The 18921-nt window shown below is 45.6% G+C and overlaps 1 protein-coding gene across 5 annotated transcripts in view; it reads left to right on the top strand.

The window, feature by feature from the left end:
* LOC309720521 (uncharacterized protein) overlaps nt 1-18921 on the top strand; it is a 32591-nt gene that overhangs the window by 4410 nt on the left and 9260 nt on the right. For 2 of the 5 annotated variants that reach the window (XM_082557525.1, XM_082557527.1), the window contains exons 2-4: nt 1152-1190; nt 3969-4025; nt 8107-9966. In XM_082557525.1, the coding sequence (XP_082413651.1) occupies nt 1152-1190; nt 3969-4025; nt 8107-9966 (1956 nt within the window). The remainder of the gene's footprint in view (nt 1-1151; nt 1191-3968; nt 4026-8106; nt 9967-18921) is intronic. The other 3 variants (XM_082557528.1, XM_082557526.1, XM_082557529.1) reach the window with 3 other exon arrangements.

Below are 18921 nucleotides of genomic sequence, written 5' to 3'. Positions count from 1 at the left end.
TAGCAGCAGGTTGGGAAACGTGTGGACTTCCTTGAAAAGGCAGAACAGACTTTGTAGAAAAGACCTCCAACTGTTTGGAAGGGGATCATCTTTCAGGGGATTCTGGGAAAAGAATAAATCTGACCTTTTTCCTTTCCCAGCAGGTACCAGAAGTGCTAGTTAGAATTCTTGGCTAACCTGGCACCAGCCAGCAGCACCTCTCTCTTTGTGACAGGAAGTTGCAAGACGGGTGGAAAATAAATCTGAAATAAGAAGCCCACGTTTCAGAGACAAAACTGCTGAAGAACGAGATGAGTGGTAGAATGGAGAATATCTAACCTGGTCCATCAGACGAGACTTACTCTGGACTGGTTTCTAACTCTGATGTCAGATGGATGACGGCGAGTGAATCGAGGAAGTGGAAGAACAGATCCATGAAAATCTGCACGCTTCCATCCGTCCTGTTTAAATTTGGGTTTATTTGGCCTTAGACGTCCCAGCCAGGCAGACGCCGGGGCTCAGAGGAAGGTCAGCGGACGTTACGGGCGGGTTTGATCTGGTTTAGCTGGAGGCCAGTTTCCCTCTCAGCCTGAGCCCCGTCTCTGGGGACTGGGTCAGATTAAACATAGCAGTGTCACATGAGTCCACACAGGTCCTGGTTTGTGTCACAGAGGTTGCGTGGGTTCAGTGTGTGGACGGACTGCAGTGGTGTCTCGGGGTTTCCTCCTCTTTAAACGCGCTGCTGCGGTTGGACGAGCGCACGTTTAAGAAGGCGGAGTTTTGTGTTTAGCTCGAGCGGCGAGGAGAGATGCTTGGAGCACATTCCTCAGTCGTAAAGTGTCGGGGTTAAAGGTTCGATTCCTGCAGCAGGCCGAGGCGTCGCTGCTGCTGGTTATGATTGGTAATGCTCACACCTGCGTATTATTAATGTTGCTGTTACACTTTAGGGCTTCGGGGCTGTTAGGTGGATGTAAAATGTGTAAATGCAGAGATAAGTAGACATATGAGCAGTGGAGGAGCGTCAGCTGAGTCTGGGAGTCTGCTGAGAGCCATCGAAACCTAACGTGACTCCATGTTGTGCTTTGTTACCTTCATATTAAAATCCACAGGTTAGAGTTCAGATTTAGTCGACTGTGACTTCATGTTAAATGTCCTGTTCGGTTCCATCGCAGGTCTTCTCCATCGCTGGAAGGCAAACCTCGACAGCAGAGGTAACAAATAAAACTGAGCTTTGTAATCAGCTCAGCTTCACTTTGTAATCAAAATCAATTCATTAATAAATCTGATAATCAGCTTATGATTTAATCAGATTATTCACAGAGTCCTGATTCTTGATTTTCATCTGTAATAATCACAAAATGACGAAAGTTTCCTGTCGGTGTTTTTGATTTTGGCCTTGAGCTCAGAGGACGTTAGAGATAAAGATGGTTTCTGGACCTTCATGAAACTTCACTGATGAAGAGCAACGTCATTCCAGCCTGTACACAGTTCAGACTTCTGTCTTTTAATAATCTAATTTTATGAAAGTCTGAATGAAAACATTCTTTTTAATCTCTTTATGAATCATTTCTTTGTTGGCTAATGAAGACGTTGAGTTAAAGATGGAGGCCTGTGTGGAGCCGGCTAATCAATCCAATTTTAATTTCATTATGATCGTGGCTTCCTACAGTTACGAGAGGAAGATGATGATGAGTGTTTCCTCTGAGTGCTCTCAGCTTGTCTCGTGTTCAGTCAGTCGTTCTCGCTCCATCCTAAAAACACAAACTCGTGGTGGACACAGCCACGGTCACTCTGGTGGGACCATCATTTATAAAATGAACTTCATGTTTGATTCAACGCGACCACAAAGTGTTTGCTGAGCTCCGAGATCAGCTGAGCACAAGTTCCACCCTCAGTGAGTCGGAGCTGCGTGCTGCTCAGAGGAATGCAGCTCAAAGATGCTTAATCATTGGCTCACCTGCAGACGTCCGTCCTTTGTAAACAGTCTCTGTAGGGTAGGTAAGAGATCCATGTAGGTTTGGATGTTAATTATTTAGCAGCTCCTGCTGTCCTCAGCCGGTTGCTATCCAGAGCTGCAGTATCTGCTGCCTGTGTTTGAGCTGCCCTCTGCTCATCGGGCGACACCAACCAGTCTGTAAATATATTAGCACATACGTCCCAATCTGGACACAGGGGTGTTGTCTGTGTTTGTATTTTGGGTGTTAACAGTCCTGTTTTTCTTATGTCCACTTCTATGTAGACGACTCAGTTTTATGTGCTTGCGTTCTGAGAGTTTGCCTTTTAATGGTTTTTGGCCCTTTTTAGCTCAAAATCTCTGATTTCTTCACTTATTCCAGGCATTTCTCTCGTTTTCTTTCACTTGTGTTGATTGTTTTTCTGAGTGCAGCAGTGTAACTGTCAGTCAAAGATTAGTCTGCTTCTCACGTCGCCTCTAATTTCTATACACAGATGTAGAAAAGCCAAAATCAGCCAAAACATCTTTCTCAGTTTGTCCTTTAAAGTTTTAAAGACCAGTCGGCTTAGCGCAGCAGCTCGAGCTGTATGTCTGTATATTTACTTGATCGTGTGCAACAGTTGCATTAACGTCGACGTCTGCTTCTCTTCAGCCGGCTGTTCTTAATCTCAGTGAGAACTGGACTTGGATAAAATATGGTGCATTAACCGCTGCACGACTGCAGGAGCAGTCTGTGTGTTCGTGCTGCTGTGGAGGATTTTGTTGGAGCACTTTCCCTGTTTTTGTCCCATCACATGTAGGCAGTCATCTGTTTGGGGGAAACAGCATTAAGCTCATTAGCAGGAAGAAGCAGACGTTTTCAGCACGTCCTTAATGTCATTCGGCTTCATTTGGTTTAATCGGCCGATTGCTGTTGGCTCGAGCTTTCTGACTTGCACAACAGTCAAGTTTCCTGTCTGTGTGCTGATGTTGTGTAACCAGACGAGTTTGGAAAACATCTGTCATATTTGACATTTTTAGAGTATTTTTGGATGGTTAGTCGGCGTGTTGCTGAAACCTCTGGGTCGCCCTCGTGTTGCGTCTCCTGTGAAAGCTGGGAAAACCTCCTCACGTCTCGTCATAGCAAATCGTCTGATGCTTTACTGCCTGTCACCATTTCTCTGACCTTTTCTTTGTCATCTGCTATCAGTTAAAGACACGTCCGGCCTTTAACGCGTGTTTACGTAACTCGGAGAGCTTGTTCAGGTAGCACACGGTGCTCACGTCCACACAAACAGTAACAAACATGTTTGATTCATGTTGTCAGTGCGGTGAATTTTATGCTGTCACGTTGCTGTTTGGTGAAATCATTACAGCACGAGCAAAGATTGCAATTTATAGAAAGTGAGATGATCGAATTATTGTAGAACAAAGTCTAATTCTGAAGCCATCAACGCTCCTTCACCTCATAAATGCTCTGAATTAACATCATCAACACCTGAGAGCTGAACAGCTGATCGTTTTATTGGCGCTAAAAGAATTTGAATCATTTTAACTGTTTGTTTGGTTTTTGGGAGCAGCAGAAACATTGATGGTGAAGCTGTGATGAAGGCTTCTTGTACCTGGAGAGGGTGTAAACTGCTAACGTGGTGCCCAGTAAGCTAAAACGGCTCCTGGCCTCCTGCAGCAGGGACTGAGTGTGAACCACAGCCTGCAGGTCTGATGAGGGGGTGAAGGCGTGGTATTGATGGCATGTCCGATTGCACAGAGGCTGTTAAACGCTGTAAGCTGTGTGAACTTCTATGCACAGCTGCTCCTTTTTGAATAAAAGCATTAGGTGAAGAAGCCCCCTGTGGGCGTCCACGTTTCTCTCTTTAACGCTCGGGAGCTGTGATTAAGATTTTATCCCGTCACTTGAGGCGTAGAGACCCACTTTTGGCTTTAGAAATCTCCTCTTCAGTTTGTATTGGTGATGATATCTCTCTCTGTTCTCGGTCTTTTCCCTCTGAGCTTGCATAAACTCACTTTCTGCTGCTTTCTCTCGTTTCTTCCACAGATGTACCTTCTTCTTCTTCTAAAGCTCAGCCTCATCCTCTGATGCACTTCCCTACAGGCAAGTCCTCTCTGCTCGTCTCTTTCCCCGTCTCGGTCATTTATTTTCCTCTTCAGTTCTTTATTCTTCACTCTTTGTTTTAAAATAACTCATCGCATGGAAGAAGCTGTAGGTTTTTTTACGTCATGTGAGCATTTACACGGGATGCTTGCCGTGGGTTTGTTAAATCTGACTTTGCCTGTGTTTGTGTTGCATTGTGATTCACATGTGACTGTTGTAGAGTAGACTGACCTGAACTTGTACGAGTAGTTTGTAGACGAATAATGATTCTCCTCAGGTTTGTGCATTTGTTAAATTATATTTTGAAAACTTAATTGAGAGGAATCATTATCTGTGGTCACCTAGCAGTTTGTTTGACACTCTGGGCATGGTTTATTGGCGCCAGACCTGGGGAAACATTTATTGCACCACCAAACGTCAAACCAAGGTGGTTTACAGACCAGACAAATGTGGGCAAACCTGACTGTGGATGGTAGTCGTGTAAGTCCAGTTTATTCCCAAAGAAACAGACCCAACTCTAACATTACAGCTATAAAAGTTGTTTCTTTCCCTACTTTAGGTGGGTTTAAATTAGGGCTGCTCAATGAATCGAATTTTAATCACAATTACGATCTGGGCTTTCAACGATCATTAAAAATGACTGAGCCGATTATTAGCCCCTCCCTCGTGCTTTACTCTCGCGCTGCTCCGTGTGGCAAATCGAGCGCACCTCTCTGCATTTCGAACACGCGTCACAACAATTAAGAGCAGCGGTCTCCAATATTTTCATGGACCGGCCTTTAAGGTGTCGCGGATAAATACAACAAAATAAAACCAGTACCGGTACAGAAAAAAAGAAGATTTATTCATAACACACGTGAAAAGACCCAGGAAAACCGAGTTAACGATAAAAACGATAACAAAATAACGCTGAAAACCGATAAAAACCCTGAAAACTAGAGCTGGGCGATATGAGATTTTTTCATATCACGATATGTTTTTTTCATTTCAGGCGATAACGATATCTATCACGATATAAACCAAATAACTATATTTGTAAGATTTAAATGTGCCGTTGCTCACAAGTAAAATGTGAAATAATCAGCAGCTTGTTTTTATTTAAATATTTATTTCCCATAATAAGTTCAACAGGGTACTTAAGGAACACGAGACTTTTTCAGATAAATAAAGGCAAATATTGCAAACTACACAAAAGGCAGCCGCTAAAGCGTTTAAGTTTCAAAATAGAACAAACGAAACAGACTAAATTGTCAATTCCACTTAGAAACAAAATATTAATTCTAAAAATAAATCTTAGTTTGTTTTACAGAAGAACAGACAAAACTGACTAACTTTTGTCAATATCAAATAAACTGAGAACTAAAAGGAAATTCTCAATCTCTCCTTGTTGTATAGCTTAGCTTTTCAAACAGTTGTAACAGTTACTTTAGTCTGACAAAAGCCGAATGACGAATTAGCGCTTCCAGTCAGAGACTGAGGCTACGTCCACACGTACACGGGTATTTTTGAAAACGGAGATTTTCCGTTTTCGTTTTAAAAAATAATCCCGTCCACACGTAAAGGCAGAAATGAAGGAAAACGCTGCTATGAACATGCCAAAGCAGCAGGTGGCGCTAGATTCCTAACCGTGCAGAAATGTTGGCCAATCAGAAGTCTAGAAGCCTCGGTGGGAAAAAGTAAACAAAGCTGGGGCATAGAAGCAGAACCGAGTCGTATGTGTGGAGGGACAGTAACTGTGTGTATATGTAAGCATTTAAACACTGCAGAGAGTAGAATTAACAGTAACAGTATTGTAGAAATTCATTTCACCGAAACAATAACGTGGCGCACAGTGTGACGCATGCACCAGTTTATTGTATTTCCAGACTTGCTTTCGGCACATTTACAGTGCACGCTACTCTGTTTTTGTCAGACTTGAAATAGCCGAAATACCTTCACACTACGGAACTTCTATGGCTCTTCCGTTCGACAATCTCTCCGGCGTTGGAACCATCATCTGTTTTCTCTTCGGTCACGCTCGGTTGATTTTTCTAGTCGGCACACTCATTTCCTCCATTATGCGCTGGCTCCATTACCCGCTGGCTGCTTCCCAAACAAACACACGTGCGGCTTGGCACTTGTGCTGTACGTAACAAGTCACGCGACGTGACGCTGCGGCTGTGATTGGTTCGGCATGCGCTACTTAATTTGGATTGGCTGACCTTTTTTTTTTTTTTTTTTTAAGAGGACAAGAGCGGCGAGGTCTATCGCGATAGCTTAATTTCTCTATCGAGTAAAAGTTATATCGCGATACATATCGTTATCGTTCTATCGCCCAGCTCTACTGAAAACTAAACATTTCACACCTGAGCCTCAACTCTCGCGGCCCGGTACCAAACGACTCACGGACCTGTACCGGTACCAGGCCCGGGGGTTGGGGACCGCTGATTAAGAGGACCCGAGGGAAGCTCGGAAAGCTAAGCAGAAGTTATTTGGAGAGGAAAGTGACGGCCGTTGGTTGAAAAGAGAGGTAAAAACCTTCAGTGGTGTGGAAACATTATGGGTTCAGTCAGACGTGGATCAAGTAGACACAGTGTGTAAACTTTGCCACGGTGTCGTAGCTGCACCACAGAGCAACACTGCAAAGTTCACTAAACATAGATGTTTACATTTTTCATTTATTTCTTATATTGCAAACATTTGCACTGTTATCAGTATTTGTACACTATTTTAGATTATTTTTTGACAATCTTTAAAGTCATCATTCAACACATTGTTATTGTTAAATAAATATCGTCAAATAATCGAGATCTCAATTTCAGTGAAAATAATCGTGATTATCATTTTTGCCATAATCGAGCAGCCCTAATTTAAATTCATATTTCCAGCACTTAAAGAATGTGTTTTATGCCACTTAGGAAATAAGACAACAGTCATGCAGTCAATCCCATTTTAGCAGGCGTACTTCAAAGATAAGCTTACAATCTATGATATTGTCGGCTTTTTGTGCAGGGAGATGATTTTGTCAGTATACTTAAATCCCATCACATTATGGTTGGTCAGTAACTCTCATAACAAGAAATCGGTATGTGTTTAGGAGTGAACCAGTACTGTTAGCAGAAGCAGGAAGAGGTTACCCGTGAAAAATCCCCCCCATGTTTTTACACCGGTGGACTTGCCTGAGCCCAACAGTGACTGCTGACTGGCTCAGGACAAAGCATTTTGTTAATTATTATTATCACTTGACTTTGCCCATCATCTTTATGCACATCACATACAGTCATATCAAATATTTGTTTAATGTGATGTCAGTTAGTTTGAAGGTGAGTAGAAGTCGAACAAGTGAAAGCATCATCGAAGCCAGCACTCATCCTTAGGCCTGGAGTCCACCTTTGAGAAAACGTGATGGTGTTTTTCATTAGTCACCTGTTCCTCCCCGTCACTCCTCTGAAAGGCAATATCTCCCAGTGAAAAGAACACTGCTGATTGCTTGCATAAGACCATATCAGCCAGTCAACCCTGAGACTATTTCAAGAGGGGATGCAGTGACAGCTGGGCTGAAAATCTCTGCTCATGAAAGTTAAAATGTTTGAAATAATCATTAAATCTAAAAAACAACAACAAATGTGTTGGTTTACGATTAGGTTGGATCCAAAGTCAGGTGTTCCAGCACCAAAGCAACGTTTGTCTTTTCTAATCTATCTGTTGTAGGCATTACATTTATATACAATCCCAACAATGTCTCAACATGACCATGTTATACTGGATCTGGTCCCCAAACATTAGACAAGCCCCATTTCTTTTCAAACATAAACTCCAAAAATATATTCTTTCAAGCCAATACTGTAATATAAAAGACTTAAAATCACACACAACGTATTAGTATTTAGTATTATCCTTTTAGCTGATTGTTTTTGGGGTTATACTGAACTGGTCTACCAGCCACCGCCACCTTTCATAGCCGTTGTCTGGTCTAAATCTCTGAACCTTTTCTGAATGTTGTTGGTAGCTGTTCTACCCAGGTGTGGTGGGCACTGTAAGGAATGGAGTATGTCTTTGATATGTGCTGTATTGCATTCTCCCTCCTCCCTCTCTACTCAAGCACTTGGGCAGAAGGGTGATTCCCCTGCTCCCATCTCTCCCATCTCCCCTCTCCACTCCCCCGACTCTCTGGAAGAGCTCTCTTTGACCGAGAGTCCCAACCAGCCCCCTGCTTCAGGATCTGCTGCACCCCTGGGCTCCTTCTCCACTGAACCCCCTGCTACTCTTTCCAAGGACATGCCTTGGGGGGGTGACTCTGGACCAGGCAGTAGTAAGAATAAGGAAGACCCTCTAGATCCATTAGCTGGTCCTTACCTGAGTTTAGGGAAAGACCCAGGGCCTCATAATCCATGCGAAGACAGTGGCATTTCCTTTTCGCCTGACGAGAAGCTGATTAGCTCAGACAGGTCTTCCACTGGCCCCTCCCCCGTGAATCCCCAGATGATGGTCCCTGAGTCTCACGTTGCCTCCTCTAACCCAACAGAGCACTGGGATTCACCATACCTAGCTTCTCAAGACAACACCAAGCCCTCAATGGATTCCTTCCCCAAGGACACGGCCTCCATTAACCCCCCAAGTTTTGAGCCAGACCTGCACGGCAACCAGTCTGACGAAGAAGATGACTTGATGTACGAGGTGAAGAAGAACAATAACCCATTTGATGGCTTTTCCCCACTTGCGGACAGCGGCTACTCACATTTTGGAGACTCCAAGTCAGACAGCAGAGCATCTAAAATGTCCGATAGTCCAACTCCCGATCTGGTCCAGTATGGGCAGATTGGAGAATCCCAGGAAAATCTACCATCTTTCTTGGATGAGGGAAAAACATTTGAGCCCGGCAAGATGACTGCCGACTCACTCGTGCAATCGATGAATCAGTTCTCATCTGGTCTCAGAGATGATGATGATGATGATGAAGAGGAAGAGGAGGATTCTGCTCTGCCGCCTTCGCTTCCAGACATCCTGAAGTCTTCCCCGCTCAACCCCGACAAACTAGACTCCGGCTCCTCTGAGGGAAGTCCGGAGGAGCAGAGCCCCATCCTCGAACGAAGGATGATGGAGTCGCCCAATCCTCCGATCAATCTGTCTGCTAATAACCCCTTTGCTTTTGAGGCTAAAGTTTCCCTGCTGAAAGAGATGACTGAGGAGATGGAGGGGAGAGCTACAGATAAAGAAAAAGCAGAAGATGACAAAACCTTTGGCGCATTTGATCTCGTCAAAGAGGCCGAGGAAACTACCCCAACTAAAGCAAAAGAAGAGGAACCTGTCAAGATTCAACAGAAAGATTGGTTTTCAAGCCACGATTCTCCCAAAATGACCGGAAAGTTTGAGCCACTCGACTTCCAGAATAAGAAGACCCCTGCTGAGGATTCGGATTCAGAGTCTCCAACAGCAGACTCCCTTTCGCCGGTCTTGGAAGCAATGGCAAAGAACCCTGCCAGCTTCCAGGTGGAAACTGACAAGAAGGACCTGAAGATGGAGCTGGAGGAGCCGGAGATGGCCGAGGAGGTCTCCGAGCATGAAGTCTCCTCTGAGGAATTTGAATTCATCGAAAGACCACCTAGGGGTGTTATTGACGAGTTTCTCGAAGCTCTGGATACTTCCAAGTTTGCAGCCTCCAAGCCCCCGGAGATCCCCATGGATGATGATCTCAGCTTTGGACAAAAGGATCCAATCGCAAAAGTAGCCCCGCCCCCGGAGGTTGAAGAAGAAGCTCCAAGTCAGAGCTCCTACCGCCTCCTCACACAGGCCTCCCCCCAGAAAAGCAAGGCTGAGCTGGAGAAGCTCGACATCCAGCAGCCCCCACCCCCCCAAGCTCCTACCACCCATTCCCCTGTTTGCAAACCAGAGGAGCCAGCGGCGAAGAAGAGCGCGGAGGGCGGCAAACCGTTTAAGATGCCAAACCTGAACATAAGAGCAGGTAAAATAACCCAGTTCCAGCATGGATACCATCCCCCACTACACTTTTACTGGCACTTCCATGTTCATCCACATAACTTCCATCTCCATTCTTAGTTCCCCTCCATTACTTTCTTCCATCCAACCAACCAGTCAGTGTTTCCTTTGGTTGCATCGTCTTTTTGCATTTCTTTGAATCTTAACATTTGCATTTTGTAGTTGTGTTCCTCATCGTTCGACCTTTTGTTGGATTTTGTGCATTTGTCTCATTCGAGTAACACCATTTCTGTGCATTTGATCACTTTATTTTTTTATGTTTAAAAACACGGTAAGTAAAGCTGGTTTTGATTAGTTTTTGTTAAATTTTGATTTGTCCTTTTTAAACCTAAACTTTTTAAACAAAGCTTATAGAGTAGAATATACAAACACTAGTCCACCAGGCGTTTCTGGTTGCCTGCTGAGCATTTTTGTTTTGAATTCGATCATCTTACTCCCTGGTTTTATCTTCCTCCCTCTGGACATAACCTGAGATGTTGGACTGAAACCCAGCACTACCTCAGACCCCAGCATCCGCTCACATGCACACAGAGAACCGACCACACCCTGTTCCTGAGTTTTACTACATGTTTTACTGTCACACAGGACTGTGTCAGATTTCATGCTCTGAGGCTGAATGCTTTAGTGTCATTTACTGATAACCTGTGTGCTGAATAACCTGAACTGTAATGAGTCAGGAGGACGTTGTACTTTCCGCCTATAAACTGCTCAGGACTGGATGTTCACATTAACATGACCAGAGCTTTTTAATGAGCCGAGTGTACGTTCACTTATCCCTGTGAGCCCAAAGCTGCTCTAAACATCGCCTTGGATCTGTATGATGTCACTGAGGGAGGCCCCCACCTGCTGTCTGTCACCTTTGGGATAGTTATGGTTAGATTTGTTTGGACTGCAGCTCAGTGATTCATCTGCAGGTCTATTTACTTTATTTTATTATTTGTTCAGCCTCCGTGGCTTCGGTGGTCAGTGTGATAACGCTCCCTGGCTGGTGCATCGCAGGAAACCGCCTCAGTTATTAATATGTTGCATATTATTCCTGCTTCTGTCTTACACTTTTGTTGAAATGTTCTTTACCAATTGCCCAAAAGAGGCATTTTGGGGCCTTGAAGCAGCTTCTGCTGCCTCCTGTAAAACGCAGAGCGGATTTCTGCACAGTTCCAGTTCCTGTTTCGTCTGTTTTTGGTTCGTTTTCATTTTGCCCTGAGGGGATGATTGGAGGAAAACTGCAGCGTGACAAAGTTTCTGTGAGCTGAGCGGCGGGTTGATCAGAGTTTATCAGACAGACGCAGAGTTGTGTCCTTCGGGGCTTGTAGGAGGCGTCTCTGTGAGCGCGGCAGAGCCTCATCTTCCTTTAAATGGCCACTGATATCGATCAGCTCACAGCAGGCTGTGTAAGCGGACTGTGGTTCTAGGATGAGCTGCCGAGGCTTTAGGTGTGTGTGCGTGTGTGTGTGCGCGTGTGTGTGTGCGCGTGTGTGTGTGTGCGGGTGTGTGCGCGCGTGTGTGTGTGCGCGTGTGTGCGCGCGCGTGTGTGCGCGCGCGTGTGTGTGCGCGCGTGTGTGTGTTGGGATCTCCTGTTAATTAAAGCCTCCTCCTCCTCCCTGCATTGCGACACTGGCAGCCCCACAAAGGGTTCTCCGACCCAGAAAACACTCAGCAAATGTTCTTCATTATGCAACCCGAGGTGCAGCGCTGCTGTCTGAGCTCCTCTTCCTCACCGATGAAAACATCAGCTCACTGATTTCCTTACATGTGTGAGCACACTGATTGCATCAGATGTCTCGTTTTGTCTGAGGCTCAGTTTGCTGTCATTTGTAACAAAAGCAGAAAATCTTTGAACTTACGTATAAAAACTCGAGCTTTCAAGATGAGAAATAATGTCAGTCAGTGCTGGAAACCGCAGTTCCTGTAGTGTCCAGCAGAGGCAGCAGTGAGCCCGTCACCATAGACTCCCATGTAAAAACTTTACAGCCTGACACAAACTTTTGTTTTGGCAGAGAACGTTTCAATAACCCACCTGGATAAAGCCTTGCATTATTAGGGGTGTGGCCTCTGACGGGCAGCTGTTTGCCAGTCTTCACCTCAGCTAACTGGCATCCCTGTGACTGTGTTTATGATGATGAGTTTAATGTAAACAGTGAGTTGTGGAACAGTTTGAATGATGTGACTGGAGAAAGCTGTGACAGTCTCCTGATTCATAACACAGATCCAGCCCGGGACGTCCTCCTGGCCTGACCCGATGACATGCTGGATAACTGTGCCACTGTGTCCACATTATCAAATCAAAGCTGCTCAGTGCTTTTATTTTGGAAGCCAGAGGGGAAAAAGCTGCTGGAGCGTGTCCAGCTCCCCGCTGAGGGAGAGCTTCTGCAGGTTTCTACTGTGGGGAATGCGTCACGTCCCCACTGGATTACAACAGCAGAGGGCAAAGTCATTCAGAGTCAGATGAAGGTGGAGGGTCACTGTGTGCAAACGTGCACTTCCTCTTTATGTAATCATCTGTTTGCACAGTGAAATCACTGCAGCTCAAACTGTGGGCATCCAGCTGGAGACTGAAGTTCACATTTAGACGACTTTCTCGTAGCTCGAGCCTGCAGGAAGAAGCAATCACGAGCTCTGAGCACAAATATGTAAAATGTGTCCCATAGAGGAGAGGTGATGGTGTGTTTGCTATCAGACCATCTCGTGCACATTGTCAAAGCACAGATAAGTGATGACGTTTCGGTAACGCTCCCTGAGTTCGCTGTTTTAAACTGATGCAGCAGGAAAGTGTGTGACGCTGCACATCCTCCACCCAGTGGTGGGAGGCTGCAGTTAAGTCAAATACAAATACAAATGTAGTTAAACCAGCCGGTGTTGCTGTTGCACACAGTCATGCATTAGCGAAATGATGCTAATCTTAACGTGATGGAACAGAAAAGCAACGCTCGGTCCGAGCTGAGGAAGTTTGTTTGTGGTTTGTGTGGAACTGTGATGAGGCCTTTATGTGGCTGTATGCCACACATGCAGCAGTAATGTCCAGGAGGTTTTTTGGATTAAACGTCCAGACTTTGGGCCTGGTTAAAACTGAGCCCTGAAACTGTTTCAGTCAGATGTGTTTGCTGATGTGGCTGAAAGAGAGAATAAAAGAGGGATAAAGGACGTTGGTGCCCTCTAGTGGCTCAAGTTAATAATTACCACTCTGATGACACTAGTGCAGCTCAAAGCCTCCTGCAGGTCCTCGGTGCTTCGTTCTGTTCTTTAAAGCTTTTCTGCCTTTATTCATTTTCTCAGCCATAATCACCTTGTTGGTGTCAGTCACAGTGGTTTGAAGGCAGATCTGATGATCAGTTTCATGTTGGAGAACTGAAAGAAATACAAACATGTCTTTGCAACGGTTTGATAACAGGGGGCGCGGTTAGTTCGCAGTGACATTAGATAGTGATTAGATACTGAGTGGAACAGAAGCCGTGATTAACCGATCAATAACAGCTTATTATTGACTTTAAACTCATGGTAAACTGACTGTGTGGATTTGGGTCAGACAAAAACACAACATGTAACGACTCTTTGGCTGTTTTGTGACATTTTTTTAGACTAATTTCAAAGTGGTCCTGTATATAAAAGATGGATGGAAAGTCCTGGTTTTGAAGTCTCAAGTTTTCTGAAACCAGATATTACAACCAGGATCTGACCTCCCAGTCACAGTTAGCCAATGAGCGTCATGCTTTTCCTCTGGTCCGTTTTGACTCTAATGGAGCCAAAATTGACAAAACGAACTTCATGTTTTATTCAGTAAGACTTTAAAGCCGTGACTGAGACCAGGAAATAGTTTACTGAGCTCAGAGTCCAGGTGAGCAGCTGGCTCAGTGTCAATCAGACGTAAGGAGTCGCCCCCTGCTGGACATTAGAAACAATTGAAGACACTGATTGCACCAAAATCTGCAGCTGAAGAACAATAAGGCGTGCTGTGCATTAACTGCACTGACAGCCCGTCCAACAAGGATTGTGTCACTTTGCACTCATTAGCTGGTATCTGTGTCCTTGTGATGTGCCCATGCGCTGCATTAATATGGTCACATGAAACAGCCCAGCATGGCTGAATTGTTTCTGAATGCGGACAAACCAGTAGGTGGCGTGGCCGTCTTTTATATACAGTCTGTGGCTCGAGGTTCCTGCATCGTGGTGTCATCGCCTGCTTCGTCAGCAGATTTCGCTGTGACGGGATGACAAAGGAAAACTAGGGGGACATCCAAAGAAAAAGGAACATGATTTTGGCTTTGTGTGAGGAGGAGGAGGAGGAGGAGGAAGCCAGAGCAGGCAGACAGGGAGGGTGGAGGCTGGAGGGAGGAGGGAAGGTGGGGGTTAGGCTGAGCCGGTTATAGTTGCTGCGTCAGAGCGCTGGCAGCAGACAGTCAGCTGACAGCCAGCGGGAGGGACTTATTCGCCCGCTGCAGTCACCCCCCCTCAGAGGAAGCCTTGCTCAGGTTCTCCCCTCCCTCCTCCTCCTCCCTCCTCCTCCTCCTGCAGCCCGACACACACACCTTTCCTCACACTCTCTCTGTGCTGCTGCCTGTCGGGTCCCTCTCTGAGTGGAATGACTGTTTGCTGATCGGACGGCATGGATAACAACTCTGTGGACAGAAAGGAGTGTGACGCTGCCGCCAAGCACTGGAAGGAGCAGGGTAAACCTCCACCTTTCTGCCTCGTCCTCCTCCCGCAGCTCCACCTGCACACACCGCTCGTGTTTTACCGCTCTGACTTTCCTTCGCCTGCGTTAGACGCCCACGTTGTGCTGAATTAACCTGAAACTCTGCAGATGTGTGCGGCTCAGGAGTCTCTGACTCGCTTTAGCCTCGTTTAGCTTCCTAAGAGGTGAACAGCTTGACCTCAGAGCAGGTTTGTGGGGCCTGTCTCGTGTGGGAGCTGCAGAATTTTCTGGCTTGTGTTCGGGTGTCGTCCCTGCAGCTCCGGGACCTTTGGACAGTCGGCCAGTCAGCCACTGTGACCAAAGGTGGACAGCAGGAAGGAGGAGGAGGGGAGATCGGAGAGAGGGGTGACGTTAGCTGGCAGGTTAATGATTGGCTAATACAGTGGGCACATGCAGATGAGCTGGAGCAGCAGCAGCATGCGTTACATGAGGGTCGTGTTAGAGCTGCGGGACCTCGATCTGCTGGTTTCCTTGTCCTCACGTCTGAGCATGTCCAGCTTTCTGTGAGGAAACTCAACAATTATCAGTTTAACAAACAACACATTTCTTTATCTTGGACATTTATTCACATTTTTAATCATTTTCCACTAAATTTTCCAGTTTTCTGCTGCTTGTCTTTCTCGTGTGATTGGAAACATTCAGTTTTGGGGGATTTTAGTCGTTATCCTGGCTCTGTTTAATATCATGTGTGCTCAGCTGGGAGCGAAGTCTCGTGTCTTATGAGATCCGTGTGTACACTTCTGCCGAATGAGGTCTGCAGACATCAGCTGAGGGCTGTGAGCAATCACTTTCACGAGCTACAGATAAACAAACAGATAAACCATTATTGTTGTTGTTGTTGTTGTTCCTGCTGCAGCTTTTACCGTGGTGACTGTTTGACCTTTCCCTGGCTCCGGACTGAAGCACAGGTGTGTCTGATGTGACCCGCGTGCAGGTGACTGATGGTTGGATGTCAGTCGGTCACTCGCCGTCTGAGTTTTTAACATCGTGTTCCTGTGCTTGTTATTGGTGGGCTTGTCAGAGTCCTCGACCCTGCTTTGACCCTCTGGCCGTCTTGTTTTGGGTTTTTTTTCTGTGTGGATTAAATGTTTAAAAAAATCCAGCTCATGCTTTGAGCTTCTCTAATCTGAGGATTTGCTGCTTTTCAGCTTTTTCCCAAAAACGGTGAACTGGTTCCGTGGTGTGGATTTTCCTGGCGGTCTGAAGCTTTGAGCTCTGCTACGTTCTGAAGGTCGTTTCTCATTTTTCAAACAGTATCTTTGAACCTGAGACGTGCTCAGACCTCCTGTACCAGCTGTTCTTTCATTTCTCACGATTTTCAGACTTTACAGAACAAATACTCCAGAAAAAGCATCATTGCTTTCTTTTCTCCGGGTCTTCATCCTGACAAACCAAAGCTTCATTTTCTTTATCTCAACAAAATAAAGGAGAAAACAAGAGGCTGAACAGCCTCTCTGAGGACTTTCCAACTCTTACTTTTTCAGTTTGATGTTTTTTAGAGTTGGTCACAGAAAAGCTGCACGTCTGTAAAAATATACAGAAACACTGTCCATAGATTTCAGAGTGATGAAGCTGAACCAATCACACGCCTCTTTGCTGGAGGTGATCCGTTCAGTCGTTGATTTCATCAGCCTGACTAAAGTCTGAGGGTTTTTCTGCAGTGTAATCGCTCACAGGAGCTGCTCACCGCCACGGTTTCAGTTTACTGTAAGACAAAAAATCAGCTGCAGTCAATAGTGTTGATTAGCTAATCAATTAACAGACTAATGAAGAATTTGGGCCTCAGGTTTCTGTTTGATAACCACAGAAAGGCTTTGATGTTGACTGCTGTGACGTACGAACTTCATTAGTGATGGGAGAAAACTAAGGTTTGGTTTGTGGCACGCATTTATTAATTTATAATTATATTCAAGTATATGACCACCGCACGGTTTGATGTCGTTTTTCCTGCTGCATTACGTGAACCTTGGTCTAGAAAAGTTAGCACGTTAGCATCTTTGAAGTGGGCGTGGACTGCGTCCTTTATTTCCTGTCGTCCATCTTTCTAGGTTGAAGTTTTTAATAATAAGCTGTGTATTTACAGTAATCCTGCTCTAAACACTCAGTTTAACATAGTTCTTTTACACTGTTGGATCTGAATGATGTCACAGAGCAGGGATGTCCCAAATATGGTCATCTCAGGCACAGAAGCCCCACCCATCTGTTTTTTGTGGTGGCAGCCAATTGTAACAATGTTGACATAAGGAGGAGGAGCTAAAAAGGCAGGTACCAAGGTCCAGAATCAGATATAAAGAAGGGTTGTTTGGAACTGTGAATCATGCAAAGCAGCTGTAGGAATAAAACGGGAAGTAGAATGACTCCACTGTAGCATCATGAAGGAGGACGTACTCGATTTAAATGATGCAGCCGTGCACGAGATGCTCTTTCAGGAAGTTCTTGTAGACCTTTCAGAGTAAATGTTCGAGTAGTGAAGATGTCAGTGACGCAGTTGAACTAAAATCATATTTGTCTCACTTTAATGTTTCAAAAGCTCAAATGTTCTTTCACGCCGCTCGCTGCTGACCATCATGTGTCCTTCTGCTGTTGCATCATCTGAGGTCACAGCGCTGCTTTCACTTCCCGTGTGTGTGTGTGTGTGTGTGTGTGTGTGTGTGTGTGTGTGTGTGTGTGTGTGTGTGTGTGTGTGTGTGTGTGTGTGTGTGTGTGTGTGTGTGTGTGTGTGTGAGAGATTAATGAGCGATGGCCATGAAGTGACAGAACGTGTAGCCGTGAGGCTGTCGCACTGTGACTAAGCAGTATTTGCTGTGTGTGTGTGTGTGTGTGTGTGTGTGTGTGTGTGTGTGTGTGTGTGGGTGGGGGGGCTGCAGTGAATTGACTCAGTTTTGTGTTACAAGCTAGCCTGAGGACACAGCTCAGTGACTCACCTCCGTCCTCGGTTCAGACGCTCTGAGTCTGATCGCACGTTTTTATAAATCAGACCGAGCTACACTCGAGTGATGCTGAGCTCGACTGTTGATGAAAAGGTTCCTAACAGGAAGTGTTTTTGAGTATTTTGGTCATTTTTTCCTGCAGAAAAACATTTTTCAGTTTAATTCTTCGGCTTTCTGAGCGAGCGCCATCCAAGCTGACGAGAAGGCAGCTGTCCAGCTCACAGCCTGACGACAGGCTGCTTTTATTTCTTTTACACGATCACATGAAGTCCTGTAAGCTGTCACATTAGGCCGTTTTAAAATTGCAGTATACACATTGACCTCTTGTACATCATCACAGCTTTGAAGCAGGGACTGACGTGTTTTCACACTCAAAGCGACGTTCAGCTGCTGGGTCAGTCGATCAGGTTTATTCATGCAGCACCAAATCACAGCAGCAGCCTCGAGGTGCTTTATATCGCACAGTAGATCCTACAATAATAGAGAAAACCCAACAATCATATGACCCCCTATGAGCAGCACTTTGGCGACAGTGGGAAGGAAAAACTCCCTTTTAACAGGAAGAAACCTCCAGCAGAACCAGGCTCAGGGAGGGGCGGGGCCATCTGCTGTGATTGGTTGGGGTGAGAGAAGGAAGACAGGATAAAGACATGCTGTGGAAGAGAGACAGAGGTTAATAACAGATATGATTCAATGCAGAGAGGTCTGTTAACACATAGTGAGTTTATAAACCGCCAGCTCAACCTGTAATTATACAGAATAATTTATTCGCAGAGTTTATAGTGGCGTAAACGCAGAGCCTCTGTTTTGTTCTGATGCCGGGCTGGCGGCTGTTTGAACCCTCGCAGGTATCCACCGCGGTGTGACGACCTTACATCGATCAGATTACGGCGATGAAGAAAACAAAGCCTGCGTTGTGATGGATGACAGAAGTGCGATTTGCTGGCAGGTGAACATCAGACTGGTTGCAGCAGGTGAACTCTGTCGTTGGTCTGATCGTCTTACCTGAGGCTCGACGGCGAGCCGGGTCTGCTGGTGGCTTTTCCAGTCTCACTGGTTTGTGAGCGTCTGCAGCAGATCAACCCTGAGGACGAGCGTGCTGTCCCTGTCAGACGCATCAGCATGTTTCAGATGCTCAAACTTCCTTTCGTGATTTCTAGAGCAGTTCGCCATCCGCACCGTGTCGCTCAGTCGCCTTCACCATGATTTGAGCTTTCAGCCTTCGGGATGTTTGATCGTCTGACTCTGGAGCTTCGCTCTGTCGGTTTCTCAATGATAAAGACGCCGTTAAAGCAGCCGC

The sequence above is a fragment of the Aulonocara stuartgranti genome, assembly GCF_965226115.1.
Source record: "Aulonocara stuartgranti genome assembly, chromosome: 13".
NCBI classification, from domain to species: Eukaryota; Metazoa; Chordata; class Actinopteri; order Cichliformes; family Cichlidae; genus Aulonocara; species Aulonocara stuartgranti.
Note: the sequence above shows the minus strand (reverse complement) of the source record. Positions and strands in the feature narration are given on the sequence as shown.